The following is a 15,796-nucleotide window of genomic DNA, read 5'->3' on the forward strand; positions in this document are numbered from 1 at the left end:
ACACAATTGTAGAGAACACTACAACAAATTCAAACACAGAAGATGATGATATTTCGTATTTGATTAGTTCTTGCCGTGGTCTTACGAGATCTTTTTAAAGATACGAACTGCAGAATCGTCTCGATAAACCCTGAGGGTGATATTGACACTCGCTGGAATAGTAAACTAATTATGTTTGAAAACATCGAAACACAGTGGGAGAACATTTTATCCATTCTGAAGGAAGCAAACAAAGAAGACTTGTTGGATGATGTAAACAGGGATTTGTTAAGAAAGTTGATACTTTTCTATCACCCTTCAAAAGCAGCTTCGGACGAGCTTGAAGCTTCAAAAAAGCCTACGCTATTTCTTGCTGCATTATGGAAAGTGAAGCTTCAAAGTATGTTGAGGACATAAACGATAGAAAACTGTTTGTTTCTTCAGAACTTGAAGAAAAAGGCGCTTGCACTTATCAGTGAAAAGTGGGATATAACAATTATCCACAAATTGGTAGTTTTTCTTCACCCTAAATACAAAAGTATGAAGTTTCTCTCAGAGAATGAGCGAGAAGAAGTTAAAAAGAATGCCAGAGAGATGGTAGCGAAGAGAATAAAAAAATTCTATCCGAGAAGTACGACGATCTCCACAAATAAAGAAGCAAAAGGTCAGTGTTGGTGCCTTTCATGAATTTGAAGATTCTTCTGATGATGAAGCCACAGGAAGTCCATCAAACCGAAAGAATGAAGTTACAGGCTATGTACAAGGGAAGTTTCACTTGGACGAGGATTTTGATTTCATTACCTGGTTGTTTCAATAGAAAGAAGAGTATCCCTTTCGGAGCAAAGTGGCATTGTTTGTCCACTCTGTGCGTGCTACAAGTGCTCCATCCGAAAGAAGTTTTCAACTGCAAGTCATACTCTGCAGGATCGACGCACTAGTCTGAATTTAAGTTCAGTCGATGATATAATTTTTCTCAACAGCAACTTACCTTAAACTCCAAAATTTGCAACATGTAAAAAAATAAAGAAAAGGTATGCTGTCTCTGGGCTAAATAATAGCGAGAACATCATGTTTCGTTGGATCTTTTTTTTTCTTAAAACCTCTACCATAAATATGAAGTGTTACTGTGATTTTATGTGAATTTCTTTGCGATGCTGTGACTAATTTTTATTTCTTAATAACAATTATTTCTATTTCGCCTTTGTGTTTTGAACAAATGCTCCTTTTTTATGAGTAATGATGAAGTTTAAAAAACTTAGTGACGTGCTCTAAAATTACTTGATAGAGGGGGTATCACCTACCTGGCATTATTTTGGTCCGATATCTGCATTTGAAAACCTCGAATAGTACATGGATCGTTAATTAATTTCTATTTGTATTTGCAGGGTTTATATTCAACTTTATTTAGCGTGGTTGGTATTTGATCACAAGGAAACTGATATAATGCATTGTTTCATTTGATTCAGAAAACTACAAGAGACAGCTATTTAAAATTTGTTTAAAAATATTTTCGAAATCATGACTACTATAGAATATGTAAATTGTATATATTTGCGGTTGCGGAGAGAGATGCTGCGAATGTTGTACGGATGCGGATGCGATATTTTATATTCGCGCAGACCTCTAAATATGAAAATACAAGTGCAATATTTCTAGGGTAAAAGTTTAACCTTAATGTGACAACTTTTATAGTTCTAATATTTCTAAGTAACATACAAATAATAAACTAATACAAACACTGGACTGAAAAAGTTAAAACGAGGCATAGAAATAATGATATAGTGAGCGTGGGTGAATAAGTTGCTGTTAATAATGATTAGACGAAGAAGATAATTCAATTCTGAGCGAGAAACACGGGAAAAGACGAGTTAGTAGAATTGCTTACAAAACAAATCATTGATCAACTGAAAAATGAAGTATATGTACCTGATAACCCTGAAAAATGTTGTGATTGGGATAGGTCACGAGTGTAAAATCATAACTTAGGTAAGGTGCTGCAAAGATCTTGATACTTCGTAGGTCTTCGGGTTTCGACGTCCATGCCCGTGGTGAATAATATTACAGAATGGGAAATTTCTCCGAATATTTCTTGCCAACATGGCGTCTATTATATGAAACATCGAGGCGCTCATACAATAAAACAAGTTTAACTAATACTTGGACGCAATGTTCTTCACATTCATTCTAGCTCCATACACCATGAAAGCGAGTAGAAAAACGATAATGTAGTTATTTTTAATTCAATTACGAAGCAATGAAGTTGCATTTATTTATAAATTAAAAGTAAGCTTTATATTTAAAAAGCAGAGAAAATTAACGTCGGCTCGTGTGTTCATATATTGTAGCAGAACGTTTTCATCCTCACGTATACGCAAATACCAAACTTAACTTCTACTAAACTTCAAGCATGTTTCCATCTTTGACTGAGAAAAATTACTGGAGGATTGTAAGAAAACACCTGCGCATGATCTCAACTCCATTAAATCCCTCAAACAAATTGGGTGATTTCCTTCCTCACAATCGTCCAACAACTTTCCTCAGTCGAAGATGGAAACATGCTTCTTGCAAGATTCTCGAATAAGCTACGGGTTATTATTATTATTATTATTATTATTATTATTATTATTATTATTATTATTATTATTATTATTATTATTATTATTATTATTATTATTACTTAAATTGAACTACCTAATCTTATGTACTGTAAAGAGAGGAAATACTCGATTTTACATCATACACTTTCCTCTGAGCAATATGTTCTAGTATCATGGTATTATTCTCTCATTTCCTACATCTTCATGCATCTCAATTTTCTTTTTTTTTTTTCTATTACAAATCTATTCCTACTAGGCGTCGAGTAAATGTGTCTTTTATTTTCAAGTGTTTTCAAGAGCTTAATCTGATTATTTGTTCTTTCTGTTTACAATATGATTTCATGATATTCCTAATATTTAAGATCAAATACCTTGTTACTAACTGGAAACTGGAAAGTATTGTACGTAATACAATTTAAATAATTAGTAGTCTTTAGAAATAAAATATTAAGTCAATTATAATTAAATAAGTGAAAAAGAAAGCAACTCTTCTCGCAAACTGTACCATCGTTTAAATAGTCTTTCGAATCATCTAGTGCCACTCACATCTTTTAGGTTAAAGCTAATATCAATTATTAACTTATTTTACCTGATACAGTTGACTTCCTCTTATTTGATATGAAATTGGGATTGAAATTTGGTTTGATGGCCTAACAATTGGTCTAGACGACATTTCAGATACTGGTATAAAAGCTGAAAATAAAAATCATTGAATTATTCATCTTGGACAAATATATTGAATAATAAATAGTTGTATCTATAACAAACTTAGAGTACGTAAGCATGATGATTTGCAAACCATTGTTTACAGAAACTAAATGAAATCTTATAGCCATAAAACTATACAAGTGAAAAACATATCAGTAATATTGGTTTAAAGTAACTTAACTACGATAAAAGAAGAGCAACGTTTATGAAGAAAAATATCAAGACACTTCTTAGACAACCATAAAAACTCACATTATTTGAATCACAAGACTGGCAAATCAAGTTCATACCGTATATACATATACATATATATATAAGGGGGCGCGGTGGCTCAGTGGTAGAGCGTTCATCTCTGGTGTTTGGGGTCCCTGGTTCGATACCAGCTCGCGCCGTGTGGACTTTGTGGTGGACAAAATATTTTCGTGGTTTTCTCGGGAATCTCCCGTTTCCTCCCACTTTCTTCATTCCACCATTTCATTTATTTCTCATCATCCCGTCTCCTTTAGCCTAACCGGCATAACCTAGGGACGTAAAACTTAAAGATTTCATTTCATTTTACACACACACACACACAATTTTATATATATATATATGTACATAATCTCCCTTTCTTAGTCCTCTTCCAATCTTGAACTTTTCACTTTCTTAGTACTCTGACAAACAACGGATATAGTATTTCACGGGACAGGACGTTTGGACGCCGCCATTTGGGCGCGGACGTTTTGGCGCAAAGCCGTTTAGGCGCCAGGCGTTTGGGCGCGAGGTACATAGTAAAAATCACAATTTACGACATATAAAGTAAGCAAGGCACTGAAAACTAAGTGCCAATCAAGATATATACATTTCCTACACTTCTATCTATATCTCACCTCATTTATCTGTATGTTTTCTATCTCTATCTTATTTATTCATCTAAATTAAATAGTTTAATGCGTTTGTGGCATTTGTTGCCTAACCTCGTCATGGATTGATTTTTCGCTTGTTCACGATTCTTGTACTTCTGATCTAATTTTTGTATTATATAAGAAAGCTAGGAAATAAAGGAATCAGACGAACTGTTAATTTTCTTAATGTTAATTAAAACATATTGATTTAATTTTTGTATTTTTTTAAAGAAAGTTAATAATTACATATTTATGAATATTAAAATTTGTTTTCTTTCGTATTACGTTTGCCAAACTCTTCTCTTCCTTAAGTCCAATAAAGAACTACCAATAAAAGATTGCAGCGTAGTCGCTAACACTCTCGCTTTCGGTGCGATCGGTCCCGGGTTCGATTCCCGGTGGGGGCACTCGGTCGAAAAAGTGTAACACGCTCTTTCAGGCCAGCCACCCTGAATGAGGTTTTCCTGAGTTTTCTTCATTCACATCAGGCAAATGCCGGGTTGGTACCTAATTTATAGGTCCAGGCCGCTTCCTTCCTTCCCCAATCCTTTCTTCCTTCCCTTTCCCCGGATAGTGTGCTCCCTCAAACGTGACGGGCTAAATGGCCTTAGATGCCGAGAGCCCACAAATCTAAAAATCCTATATCCTAATCGAGTTGAGGGAAAGATATTTTGCATACATGGTGTCTAAGACATATTTTGCATACAGGATGTCTAACACATTGAGTTTAGGAACTGCAGTATGCCGTATTTCTGGTATCACTTTTTTTTTATTAACATTCCAATATAAAAATCAAAACTTAACACACATTTTTTTCGTCCCATTGTAAGCATTTAATCTGCATTAAAGAAAGTGGCGAAAGAAAGAAAAAAAAACGATTTCAAAGTGAAAAATAATAGTTAAGTGTACATATATTGGTCATTTAGCCACTAGAAATGTGTTTGACATTCACACTTATTGCGTAACTACAGCAGAAGGCCTGCTTTAAGTTTTTTTTTAATGGAATAGGCTCACTATGTATGTAATGCAGTCAATCATATGTAGTCTGGTCGACTTACATTTGGCTTGAAAAGTTATCAAATAAAAAGCACACTTAACTTTCGTTGAAACTTAAATTTACAAAATTTAATTGTTAATTCAGTTTTTATAATTTTGAAATTCCAGTATTTCTAGTATGTAAAACAAAATCCAGTATAATTCAAGGACTTCCACTACAGTAGACACCTTGTGATATCTTGATTCGAACTTAGTACTCAGCGCCTAACATAACGACTTTTTAACTCGCGCCCAAACGTCTGGCGCCCAAACGTCCAGTGCCCAAACGGCGGGGCCCAAACGTCCGCGCCCAAACGTCACGTACCGGTATTTCATGGGTAGATTGAAGGTCATTTATCGAATTCCACATCCATTACAACATACAGTATGGTTATCAAAATAACAGAAATGTCTGTAATTTGCAACACGTAACTGATAACACTGAAGATACGTATGCAGCTCCTGGCCATGTTAATGATGTGTTAGGTGATCGTCTGTGGTATATAACACGTGCTAAAACAGAAACGTGTGTTAAACCTGGTAGATGGTGGTGATGCAAAATGGGAAAACTCTCTGAGTTTCAAATATGCCAAATTGTGGGTGCGCAGTTAGTGACATAAGTGTATTAAAGATGGCCAGGGTATTAGATGCGTTGTGAGAAACGGTGTTTAAGGTAATGATGGCCTAGAAAGCATGGCAAAACAACATTCATGAAGAGCATTAAAGAAGATTGTCACCAAAAACAAGAGTGAATGCTGCCAAAGTAGCTGTGGAACTCGATCATCGCCAGGAACAGCCACCCTACTGCGACAGTTACAGTCTGACTCAAGTTACATAATCTGAAAATCCGCAGTCGGGCTGCAATTTTTAAACCGCTTATCACCATCAACAACACTTTGAAGAAAATGGTGCCGAGAACATGCAAAGTGAACCACCGGTGTCGTAATATGGTCCGGTGAGTTTACTTTCACCTAGTTTCGACAACAAGTGGTTTATGTATAGTAGACGTCTAAAGAAGCTTATGCTTTAGACTGTCTTTCCTGCAATGAAACATGGCGGAGAGTCAATGGTGCTGAAGGGGAAATTTCCTGGATTTGTGACTGTCGCTCACAGGATGCAACAACTATCGATGATCACGTACAATTTATGGTACAGTGTTTTCTTGGAATTTGGAATTTGTTGTCACCATTGAGAAAAATTCGCTAATGAAGCAACGCACCACTGCAAAAGAACCAATGAACTCATTGTCTAAGCTCAGGAGGGAACCAGTTTAAAGTTAACAAAATTGACTAGATTTTAGTTAAGTGCAAACAGCTAATATATTTATGAAGTTCGCGAACTTTACAGAGATACCTATATTACTACTATTAGTCTCTTAATTCAATTTATATTGCATCAAATTGCAAGGCCACATTTAATAGTGGTATTTTTAACTTCAGAAACACAACTGAAGTTGATTTCTTTTTCTAAAAAAAAGACAAGAAAAAATAATTTTAAAAATCTTTATTTCAAACACTTCTCTTTAATTATTTATTTATTCAAAAATATTTTATTTGGCCTAAAACAGATACAATGTAATACAAAAATAATATTCCTACATCAATCTTCCACACCTTCTAAAGTAAAGGAAGGCAAATTTTGTTAAAATATTAAATATTGTGATACCTAAATACAAATATTTATTTATGGAAGCTACAGGGCTTATATTTACGATATAGAGGTCACTCATATATCCAAGATGAATTGCATGAATAGTTATCTCTCCTTTATAAAAATAATAGAGTGATCTATTAAATGGTGAGATTTTAAACTCCCGAAACATACTAGAAGTGGTTTGTTAATCCTGGAAGTACAATTTGCATAATAGAATGTGATAATTTTCAATTCAGAAATGAAATGAAAGTTTTACGTCCCACATTAATGCCGGCTAGGCTAAAGGAGAGGGTCATGATGAGAAACGAGTGAAATGGTAGAATGAAGAAAGTAGGAGGAAACGCAAGAACCCCGAGAAAACCCACGCACACGGTGTTTGTCCACCATAAAGTTTACTTCATGCGAGCTGGGATCGAACCAAGGACTCAATGCACCAGAGGTGAACGCTCTAACACTGAGCCACCGTGACCCCTAATTTTTAATTCAGATTCGGAACGTTCGAAAGTAAATAAGGAACTATTATTTTAATTACTTTCTGTTTCTTTCTTTCGACAGTGCTATCTTTGGCCTTGAAATGACTTCCCAAGTGTAACAAAAACAACCTTACACAATGGATTTCTTTCCATTTTATTGTAAGGCCAAAGAAAACATAATGGAAAAAATGCATGGAACAACAGTTCTTTATTTTCTTCCGTTCATTTCAAATCTGCGTTTAACAAAGTACTCAATTTCATTTTAAAATTTTGAGTTCCTGTCTACTGCAGACGTTGAAAATTTTGCGATTTAATAGTATAAGAAAAATATTGTTATTATAGTATTTAATATTTTTTTTTTTTTTTTTTTTTTTAATTCACCTTCCTCAACTGAAGTGAGGCACGAGTAGGGTTCTATGTATGAAGAATATTTTATCATGTTTCATTGAAACATTTTTCATTTAAGAAAAGAAAAGACATACAGTTTGGATAGACAACTTTCGATTTATTACAGAAGTTTGAAAAGTAGCATACGTGATTTGATATGTCATAGTTTTACAGGGTTCCTACTGATTTGAAGAAATCTATTTCTCTGACTTCTCCCTGACCTTTGGCACGAAATTCCCTGACTTTCATGACAGGTGTCGGATGACATTGACATATAAATAAGGAATAAATAACGGTGAGTATTTATATATGAGAACATTTACTCTATACAGACAAATAATAAATTGCTCATACGTACATTCCACTTACCACCCATAAAAATCTGAGCAACGTTCCATACTGTGATCATTAAGTTGACTAAGTTGAAACTGGTGTACAATTAATGTTAGAAAAAATATGTGTTACAAAATTTCCCTGACTTGCCCTGATTTCCTATTTTTTTTTTTTTTCTGAGTGTCTCTGACCTGCTCCATTTTCCCTGACTTTCCGGATTTCCATGACCAGTAGAAACCCTATTTTATGTCACTTTTATGTTGTTATGTAATACAATAATGCGTATATGATTATAATTAATTCGGAAAGCAATTTTGTATAATATAAGCCGAGTTAAGAACCTGATACAAATTAATGATCTCGCCAATATGTAAAGTGAAATTTGATACAATATACAAAATTAGTTTTCAAATGAATTATAAAAGTATACATTTATGTATTAAATAATAACATGGAAATTAATTATCAACCTGTTAAAACTGTATGTGCGTTTATATTCTTTAGTTTTCCATGTTACCTTTTAGTTTGAAAATTTAATAATAATTGCATTATTGTAACGAATATTTCATTTCAAATAATTTTCTACTTTGAACTGAACAATACTTATATCAATTGTTCAGTCTTAATTATTTTCTTAAAATTTAAATGGAACTACATGAACTAATAATCAATGTGCAAAATTTATAACCATATGTGATATCGAAACAACGTAACTATAATTCAGAAAACAGTGTGAAGGCTATCAAGGCGTAGTTTAAGAAATTAAGTTACTTTTTAGAAAGCTTAAATACGTTATGGCAAAGCAGATTCGTGCGAAAGAAAAAAAATACACAAAGATACAAGTAAAATTTTCCAAAGAGAAATAAGAAAACCTACAAACCTTGTCGAATCTGCGCAGGAGCGATCAAGCGAGGAACAGGCTGCCTCTGGAAAGATTCTCCCTTCTTTCCTATAGAAGTGGACCCAGAAATAGTTGATTTTGGCACTAATTTAGGAAGCACAGCATGCGATGGAGATGATTTCATGTAGTCCTTGAACTGTGCAAGGTTAAAACTTGTTAGATTTTGTTTGGTAGTTTTAAAATTTTTTCCAGGAAAGCCACAATCCAGTATTGGTTCTTGATTCTTATCTAACTTAAATCTCTTCTCACATGTTACTACATGGCGATTCATCTTTCTCTTCAAATTGTCTTCGAAAGGACAGTAAGGGCACTGATGAAGAGATGGAGCTCTTTCTAACCTTCCTGTAACTTTATGTTGAACTTGCATATGCTGCAAAATGTTAGTTGGATTGCGAAACTCTAATGGACAAAAATTACATTTGTAAATGTAGTTTTTCATATGTGGAGTTTCTAGATGATGTGCCATTACTAAACACGATTCTGTTTTGAAACTACAATATTCACATTTTTTTAATTCGAAGCAGAAAGGTTCATTATTTTCTTTACTGTCTTCTAAATTTTTCAATAGTGAACTAATTGTGAATTTTTCACTTGGAGAGTCTTTGGAACTTTGTTTTTCCAACTTTCGCTTCTGAATGCGCAGTAAATCTCTTTGGACATGTTCTCGTACAAGATTTAATCCGATATCCATGAAAAATTTACCTAAAGGACTGTCAAAGTAAATTGAGGATGACCTGCCACTATGTTTCTGTTTTGTTGACATATCACCAGAATTAAGTCTGTCATTGTTTCCCAATACAGTCACTTTATTACTTTTCTCATTTTGTTTATCTTTTTCATTATTCTCATTTTGTTTATCTTTTTCATTATTCTCATTTTGTTTATCTTGCTCATTATTCTCATTTATTCCGGTAGATATTAGAGATTCGCTTTTTGTTTCACTAGAAGTATTCCCCTCATCTTGCTTGTCCTTTACTTCTTCAGCCTTATTTCTCTTGTCTTCATCTGTATACTCTTTTTTATCAATTCCAGGCAGTTTTTCAGGTCCATCTTTCGTTTGGTTGGAAGATATAACTCCAATCTGCTCTTCTTTCTCTTCTTGAGACTGACTTCTCTTCTTTTCCTCTGTATCTCCTTCTTTATTTGCGTCATTAGACATTACACATTCCTTTTTGTAATTAGTTTCAACCTTATCTTCCTTTTTTTGTTGAAGCTTCTCATTTTCATGTTGTTTCTTTGTATCTTCACATTCCTGTTTCTTTCCTTCCTCTGCCTCTTGTTGATTTTTCTCTTTCTCTTGTATATCCTTGATATTCTCTTCTATATTTTCTATATATGTTTTCAAAGACGTTTTTGAAGGCTTTTCATACACATATGGCACTACAAATGACGGTGCCTCTATAATATACATATCATCCGTTAATGTGGAACTGAACATAACGTCTTGACTTAAAGCTGGTTTCTTTATCAACGGCAGTTGGACTGTACCTCGTTGTACTAATATTGGCCTTGTTTGTGCGCCTGAATGAGCTAATCGGTATATACCTGGTGCTCGTACTGGTGTTGGTAAAGTTGCGCGAGAAAAATTTGATGTTACAGAATGTGGTCGTGCCTTTACTGGAGCAGTTAGAACAGAGGATGTAACCGCTTTGGTAACAGTTGATTCTATCACTGGAATTGGACCTTTTCCGGATAAAATAGAATTTGTATCAATTAATATCACAGTGGGTTCTTTCTTTCCATTTTTCTTACATGTGAATAATTTTTTAACCGAATTTGAATCTTTTACTACTGAAGTTTCATCACCCGGCAACCCTTCCCTCTCTTGGAATGTTTCTTTTCTTGGAATATTGGTGAAAGAATCTGCACCTGCAAGAGGATCAGTAGGCTCAACTTCTTCAATATCTGAATCATAATCACTCTTGGCGCTCTTGGGACTGCACTTTTTACTAGTATTTTCCTCATCCTCTTCATCACTGTTATCATTAAAATAATCTGTGTAGCATTTGCGCTTATTAGCATTTCTTTGACTTCTTCTTGGCTTCAATAGATAAGAACTTTTCTTATTATCCATGTTTTCACTCTCTTCTTTCATTCTTTCAGAACGCTTTTCTTCTGAATAACTGTGATCCATCAACTCAACTTTATCGGATTCCTTACTATCTGAGATCGTCTCGTCTCTTGTTGTTTCCTTAATAGCAACATCTGAATTGCTGGAATTACTATTTTTACCTTTTGATGTCTCCATAGATTGCTGCCTGCCAGTGTTCTGTGCACTAGGGTCTCGTCCATTTTCTGCACAGTCGTTACCTGTCTCATTTTTATCGTTAGGATTTATACACGTTCTTTTATCACTGCCTGATTCAGTTTTCTCACAAACTGAACTAGACAAATTTCTCGAGCCTAAAGAATTAATACTAACTGTTGGTTTCTCGACGTAGTTCACATATTTATTACCATTTTCCTCAACTTCGAGTCTAATTTCCTCTGACACAACATTGTTAGCTGCATCGTTTAAAATATCTTCATTTCCTTCCTCTCTTGGTGCTACATCATCACGGTCGTTAGCTGTACCGTTCTCATTCTGCTTTGCATCCAATATTTCTACTTTATTTAATGCGGTATTCTCAATTCTGATGGAATTATTATAATTTTCGCTCTGATAACACACACTTTCGCCAATTGGTTTATTACTGTTTCTAGGCATTTCACTTAAAGGTTTATAACCATCGTCCACTACATTATCATAAACGGAATAAGTACATTTTGGTACACTATCACTTTCAAGAGGATCTTTTCCATTCGGTCCTGTAGTATGAGATTTTCCATTCGCTTTTACATTTCCACCATCAGCTATACATGAGTCGTTGAGAAGTGTGCTGTTCTCACTTGATGACGACTCTGAAGAATTTAAAGCCTTATGGTTTCCCAGTTCAGCGTCAGAATTTTCGTTTACCTTATTAATTTGAACATTACCTGGAATGAAAAGAACATATTTCCTTCAGTACCTTTTAAATTTAAAGCAGCACGTGTAGCTCAGGTTTGAGAATTTTCAGAAACCAGGGAAAGAAATGCTTATAGTAAAATCTTCCCAATATAGAAATTTTTGAACGTTTGTGATAAATCTAAACACAGCTAACTACTGCTCACATTTTTCTGTTATGCATGGAGTAACTATATGACGTTATGGAAAGTTTGATATATTTTCAGTACTTTGGTGGGACAGAAAAATTAATGTTTAGTAAAGCATGTAAATTAAGTATAACAATATATATTGTCTGTGCTTTAAGATTACGTAAATGACATAAAGTTTCACCATAAAGCCACAGAATGTTTGCAAATATAATGCTGAAACTGTTTTAGATTAAACACATTTGATAGACACCATGCGTATTATGATAAATTACTGCTTTACTTTATTTACGTAACAAGTGAACTTACTAAAAGCAAATATTGGACTTTGAAACAAAAGTATGTTCATTCTTGGGAACAAGAAAACTCACATAAAAAAGAAAATGTGTAATTTATCTCCTTAACGATATTACCTGCATGATATTTAAAATGACAGTTATTCGGTCCATATATTTTGGATATATTACCAAAATATTTAAGCATGTCAAATGTTTTGTTTAATTCACTTAATACTTTCATAATTGATAAGTTGGTTGATTAGGAACTTCATGTAGGCATCTGCACTGAGGTTATCTTATCTCAAATTGACTCATTATTTGATAAAATTTCTTGCTCATAAATCGGCCTTCAATCAAAATTTAACAATAAAAGTACGAAAACGAAATCTAAAGTCATAAAAATCATTAATATGGTATTAAAAAATGACTTAGGCATTTTTTTTTCTTAAGAGTGGGTTAACATCCTACGATTATGCTCTGAGGCTAAGAAAGATGGCGATGATGACAATGAACGGAATTTGTGGAAGGAAACGGTGTCTTGGGTACTTGCGTCCAGGGTACGATTCTCAGTAAGAAAGCACTGAAATTTGAACGCATTAAAGTGTTCCGGATACCACCTTATATTTGTAATATTTTCCATAAGTAGAAGCTTTGCTTTATATACAGTTAAACACAAACAAACTATTTGCTGAGCAAAACAATATATTCACATAAATTACATACGTGTTACAGTTTCACCAACTAACACTTGGCTTCATCAGACACTATGAGATATAAAAGAAATGTACGTTCTTATATACAAACAAGAGAAGAGACATCTTGCTTCTGATTGGCTCCTGGCAGCAGCCAATCCCCTTCTTGAATATTTCTATACGGAGGCTTTCTATCTGTTGTCAATAACACACACAAAAATGACGATCTTAGCACAACTAATCTAAACTAACAAATAATTAACATAAATAATTAAACAGTTAAAAATATTTAAACACATACACACACACATATTATATATATGTGTATCTATATATATATTTACCCAAAGAATGGGATGCCCATATTATATATATTTATGTGTATATATGTGTGTCTACAATTTTAAGTATATGCGTAATTATATATATACATATATATATAATTACGCATATACTTAAAATTGTAGACACACACATATACATATACAAACACATATATCAATATACAATTACATATATACATACACACACACACACACACGCATACATACATACATATATATAGTAGTATGGCCCGACGTTGGTTCAACTGAGTCAGCAAAATTTTTCGTGACGTTATAGGTCAAAGATCACTGACTTTGGTCCGGGGTGAATGACCTAGGGGTACCTAGGACCACCCCCCTTAAATTTTAGAAATTCCCAAAATTAAAAATAGGGTATGGTAGCCTAGGACCATAGTATGTACCTCTATCAGTATTGGGGTTCATCTCGTTTTCTTTCATGGGTAAAAAATTTGCCAAAAAGTCAAATTTCGGGGGTTTTTGACCTAATTTGTCCCCTTTGATGAGGTTTAATTACCCTATATGGTTATATGAGCGTATCCAAATGTCCATTTCATTTCATAAGACATGGGTACATTAATGCACCCCTTTAAATTCTTGTGAGGGGTACCTTGGCCCACCCCTTAAATTTTGGAAATTGCCAAATTTAAGTATTTGGTATAATAGTATAGAATCCTAATATGTATCACTATAAATTTGAGTAGTCCACCTCGTTCCCTTTCATGGGTAAAAGATTGCCAAAATAGAAACGTAAGCGATATGTTGTACCACGTGTTCGGTTTTTGACCCAATTTATCCCTTTGATGAGGTCCTATTACCTTATATGGTTATATGAGGGTGTATAGGGGTTTATTCGCTTTTATTAGACATGTGTATATTGGTGCACACCTTTAATAATATGGGAAGTGTACCTTGGCCCACCCCTTAAATTTTGAAAATTGCCAAATTCAATCATTTGGTATAATAGTATAGGACCCTAGTATGTATCAGTATAAATTTGGGTGATCCATTTCGTTCCCTTACATGGGTAAAAAGTTGCCAAAATATAAACGTAAGCAATACATTGTACCACGCTTCGGTTTTTGACCTAATTTATCCCCTTTCATGAGGTCTTATTACCTTATATGGTTATATGGATATGTATAGGGGTTTATTTTCTTACGTAAGGCATGAGCACATTGATGCTTTCATCTTAAAATTTGGCAGAGGTACATTGACCCACCCCTTAAAGTTTAGAAATTGGCCAATTTGGTATACTAGTACAGCGCCCTAACAAATATCATTATAAAGTTCGTTCCCTTTCATGGTAAAAATTGTCAAAAAATGTAAAATTTGGAAGTAATTGAACCACTTTGATAAGAATGGATGTATACAGGGGCCCACTTCCCTTATACTTTGATGCTGCCTTTTTAAAATATGTTTAGTGCACATAGGACCATTTCTTATATTTGGGAATTATCAAATAAATTTCGGTAAACGTTTTCTAGTGTAAATGTTGTGTTCCTCTAATGGCCAAATATTCAAAATTCGAAGATTATTGACCTATTTTATTTTCTTTGATTCGGCTTTATCATTGGTCAAATATTCAAAATTCGAAGATTATTGACCTATTTTATTTTCTTTGATACGGCTTTATCATTGAATGAGAACAGGATTTATTACTTTTTTCATAAGACACAGGTGTATTTGTGCACCAATCTTAAATTTTGGGAGGGGTACATTTCATATTGTCAAATCAATAATTGTTCTTAAAATTGGGTGGTATCCCATTCTTTGGGTAAATCATTGTCAAATATTAGTATGATCACGTGGTCACTTATTGACCTATGATGGGAATATGGGTCCAGGATATTGGTACATTGAAACTTTGGGAAGATAATTTGAGAATTGTCAAAATGAAATTTTGTCGTTGGTCTTGAATATTCCCGCCTATGGGCCAAAATATAAACGTAAGCAATACGTTGTACTACGTGATTGACCTTGATGAGGTAGTGTACAGGGATTCATTTCCTTTTCAAAATTTGTTGTGGTACTTTTTAAGTTTGGGAGTTATCAAATAACACACTTCTAGACAACAGTTGGTTCTCCTATTAGCCCAGTCAATAAAGGTTTTTGCAAGGAAAAAATTTGGGTAAAGCTGATTTTCTCTCAAGTGATAGACACTATGAGAGGAACATTTTCCCAAAAGTCCCCGCCCCTCCCCCTGGAGCTTCCCCACCCACGCCTCCTCAAAGTTAAAAAATGGGCGTTTTAGAAAAAAAGCCATATCTTCAAAACTAATGGACATATTGACATGTTCCTTTTTTTCTCGTAATCTGTGAAATCTGCTCTATAATTTCGTATTCTTTAAAGTTTTTCATAAACCTAATGGTGTCTTGGCAATTTTAACCTAAAGAGTAAAAA

At 34.0% G+C, this 15,796-nt stretch overlaps 1 protein-coding gene across 5 annotated transcripts in view; it reads right to left on the reverse strand.

Annotated features, from left to right (window-relative positions):
* Positions 1 to 15,796, reverse strand: part of LOC145680943 (uncharacterized) — a 154,722-nt gene that overhangs the window by 77,682 nt on the left and 61,244 nt on the right. For all 5 annotated transcript variants that reach the window (XM_081752147.1, XM_081752149.1, XM_081752151.1 and 2 more), the window contains 2 exons: positions 8,930 to 11,926; positions 3,166 to 3,269 (listed from right to left, as the gene is read on the reverse strand). In XM_081752147.1, the coding sequence (XP_081608273.1) occupies positions 3,166 to 3,269; positions 8,930 to 11,926 (3,101 nt within the window). The remainder of the gene's footprint in view (positions 1 to 3,165; positions 3,270 to 8,929; positions 11,927 to 15,796) is intronic.

The sequence above is a fragment of the Thermobia domestica genome, chromosome 3 (genome assembly GCF_964235325.1).
Source record: "Thermobia domestica chromosome 3, izTheDome1.hap1.1, whole genome shotgun sequence".
Lineage (NCBI taxonomy): Eukaryota > Metazoa > Arthropoda > Insecta > Zygentoma > Lepismatidae > Thermobia > Thermobia domestica.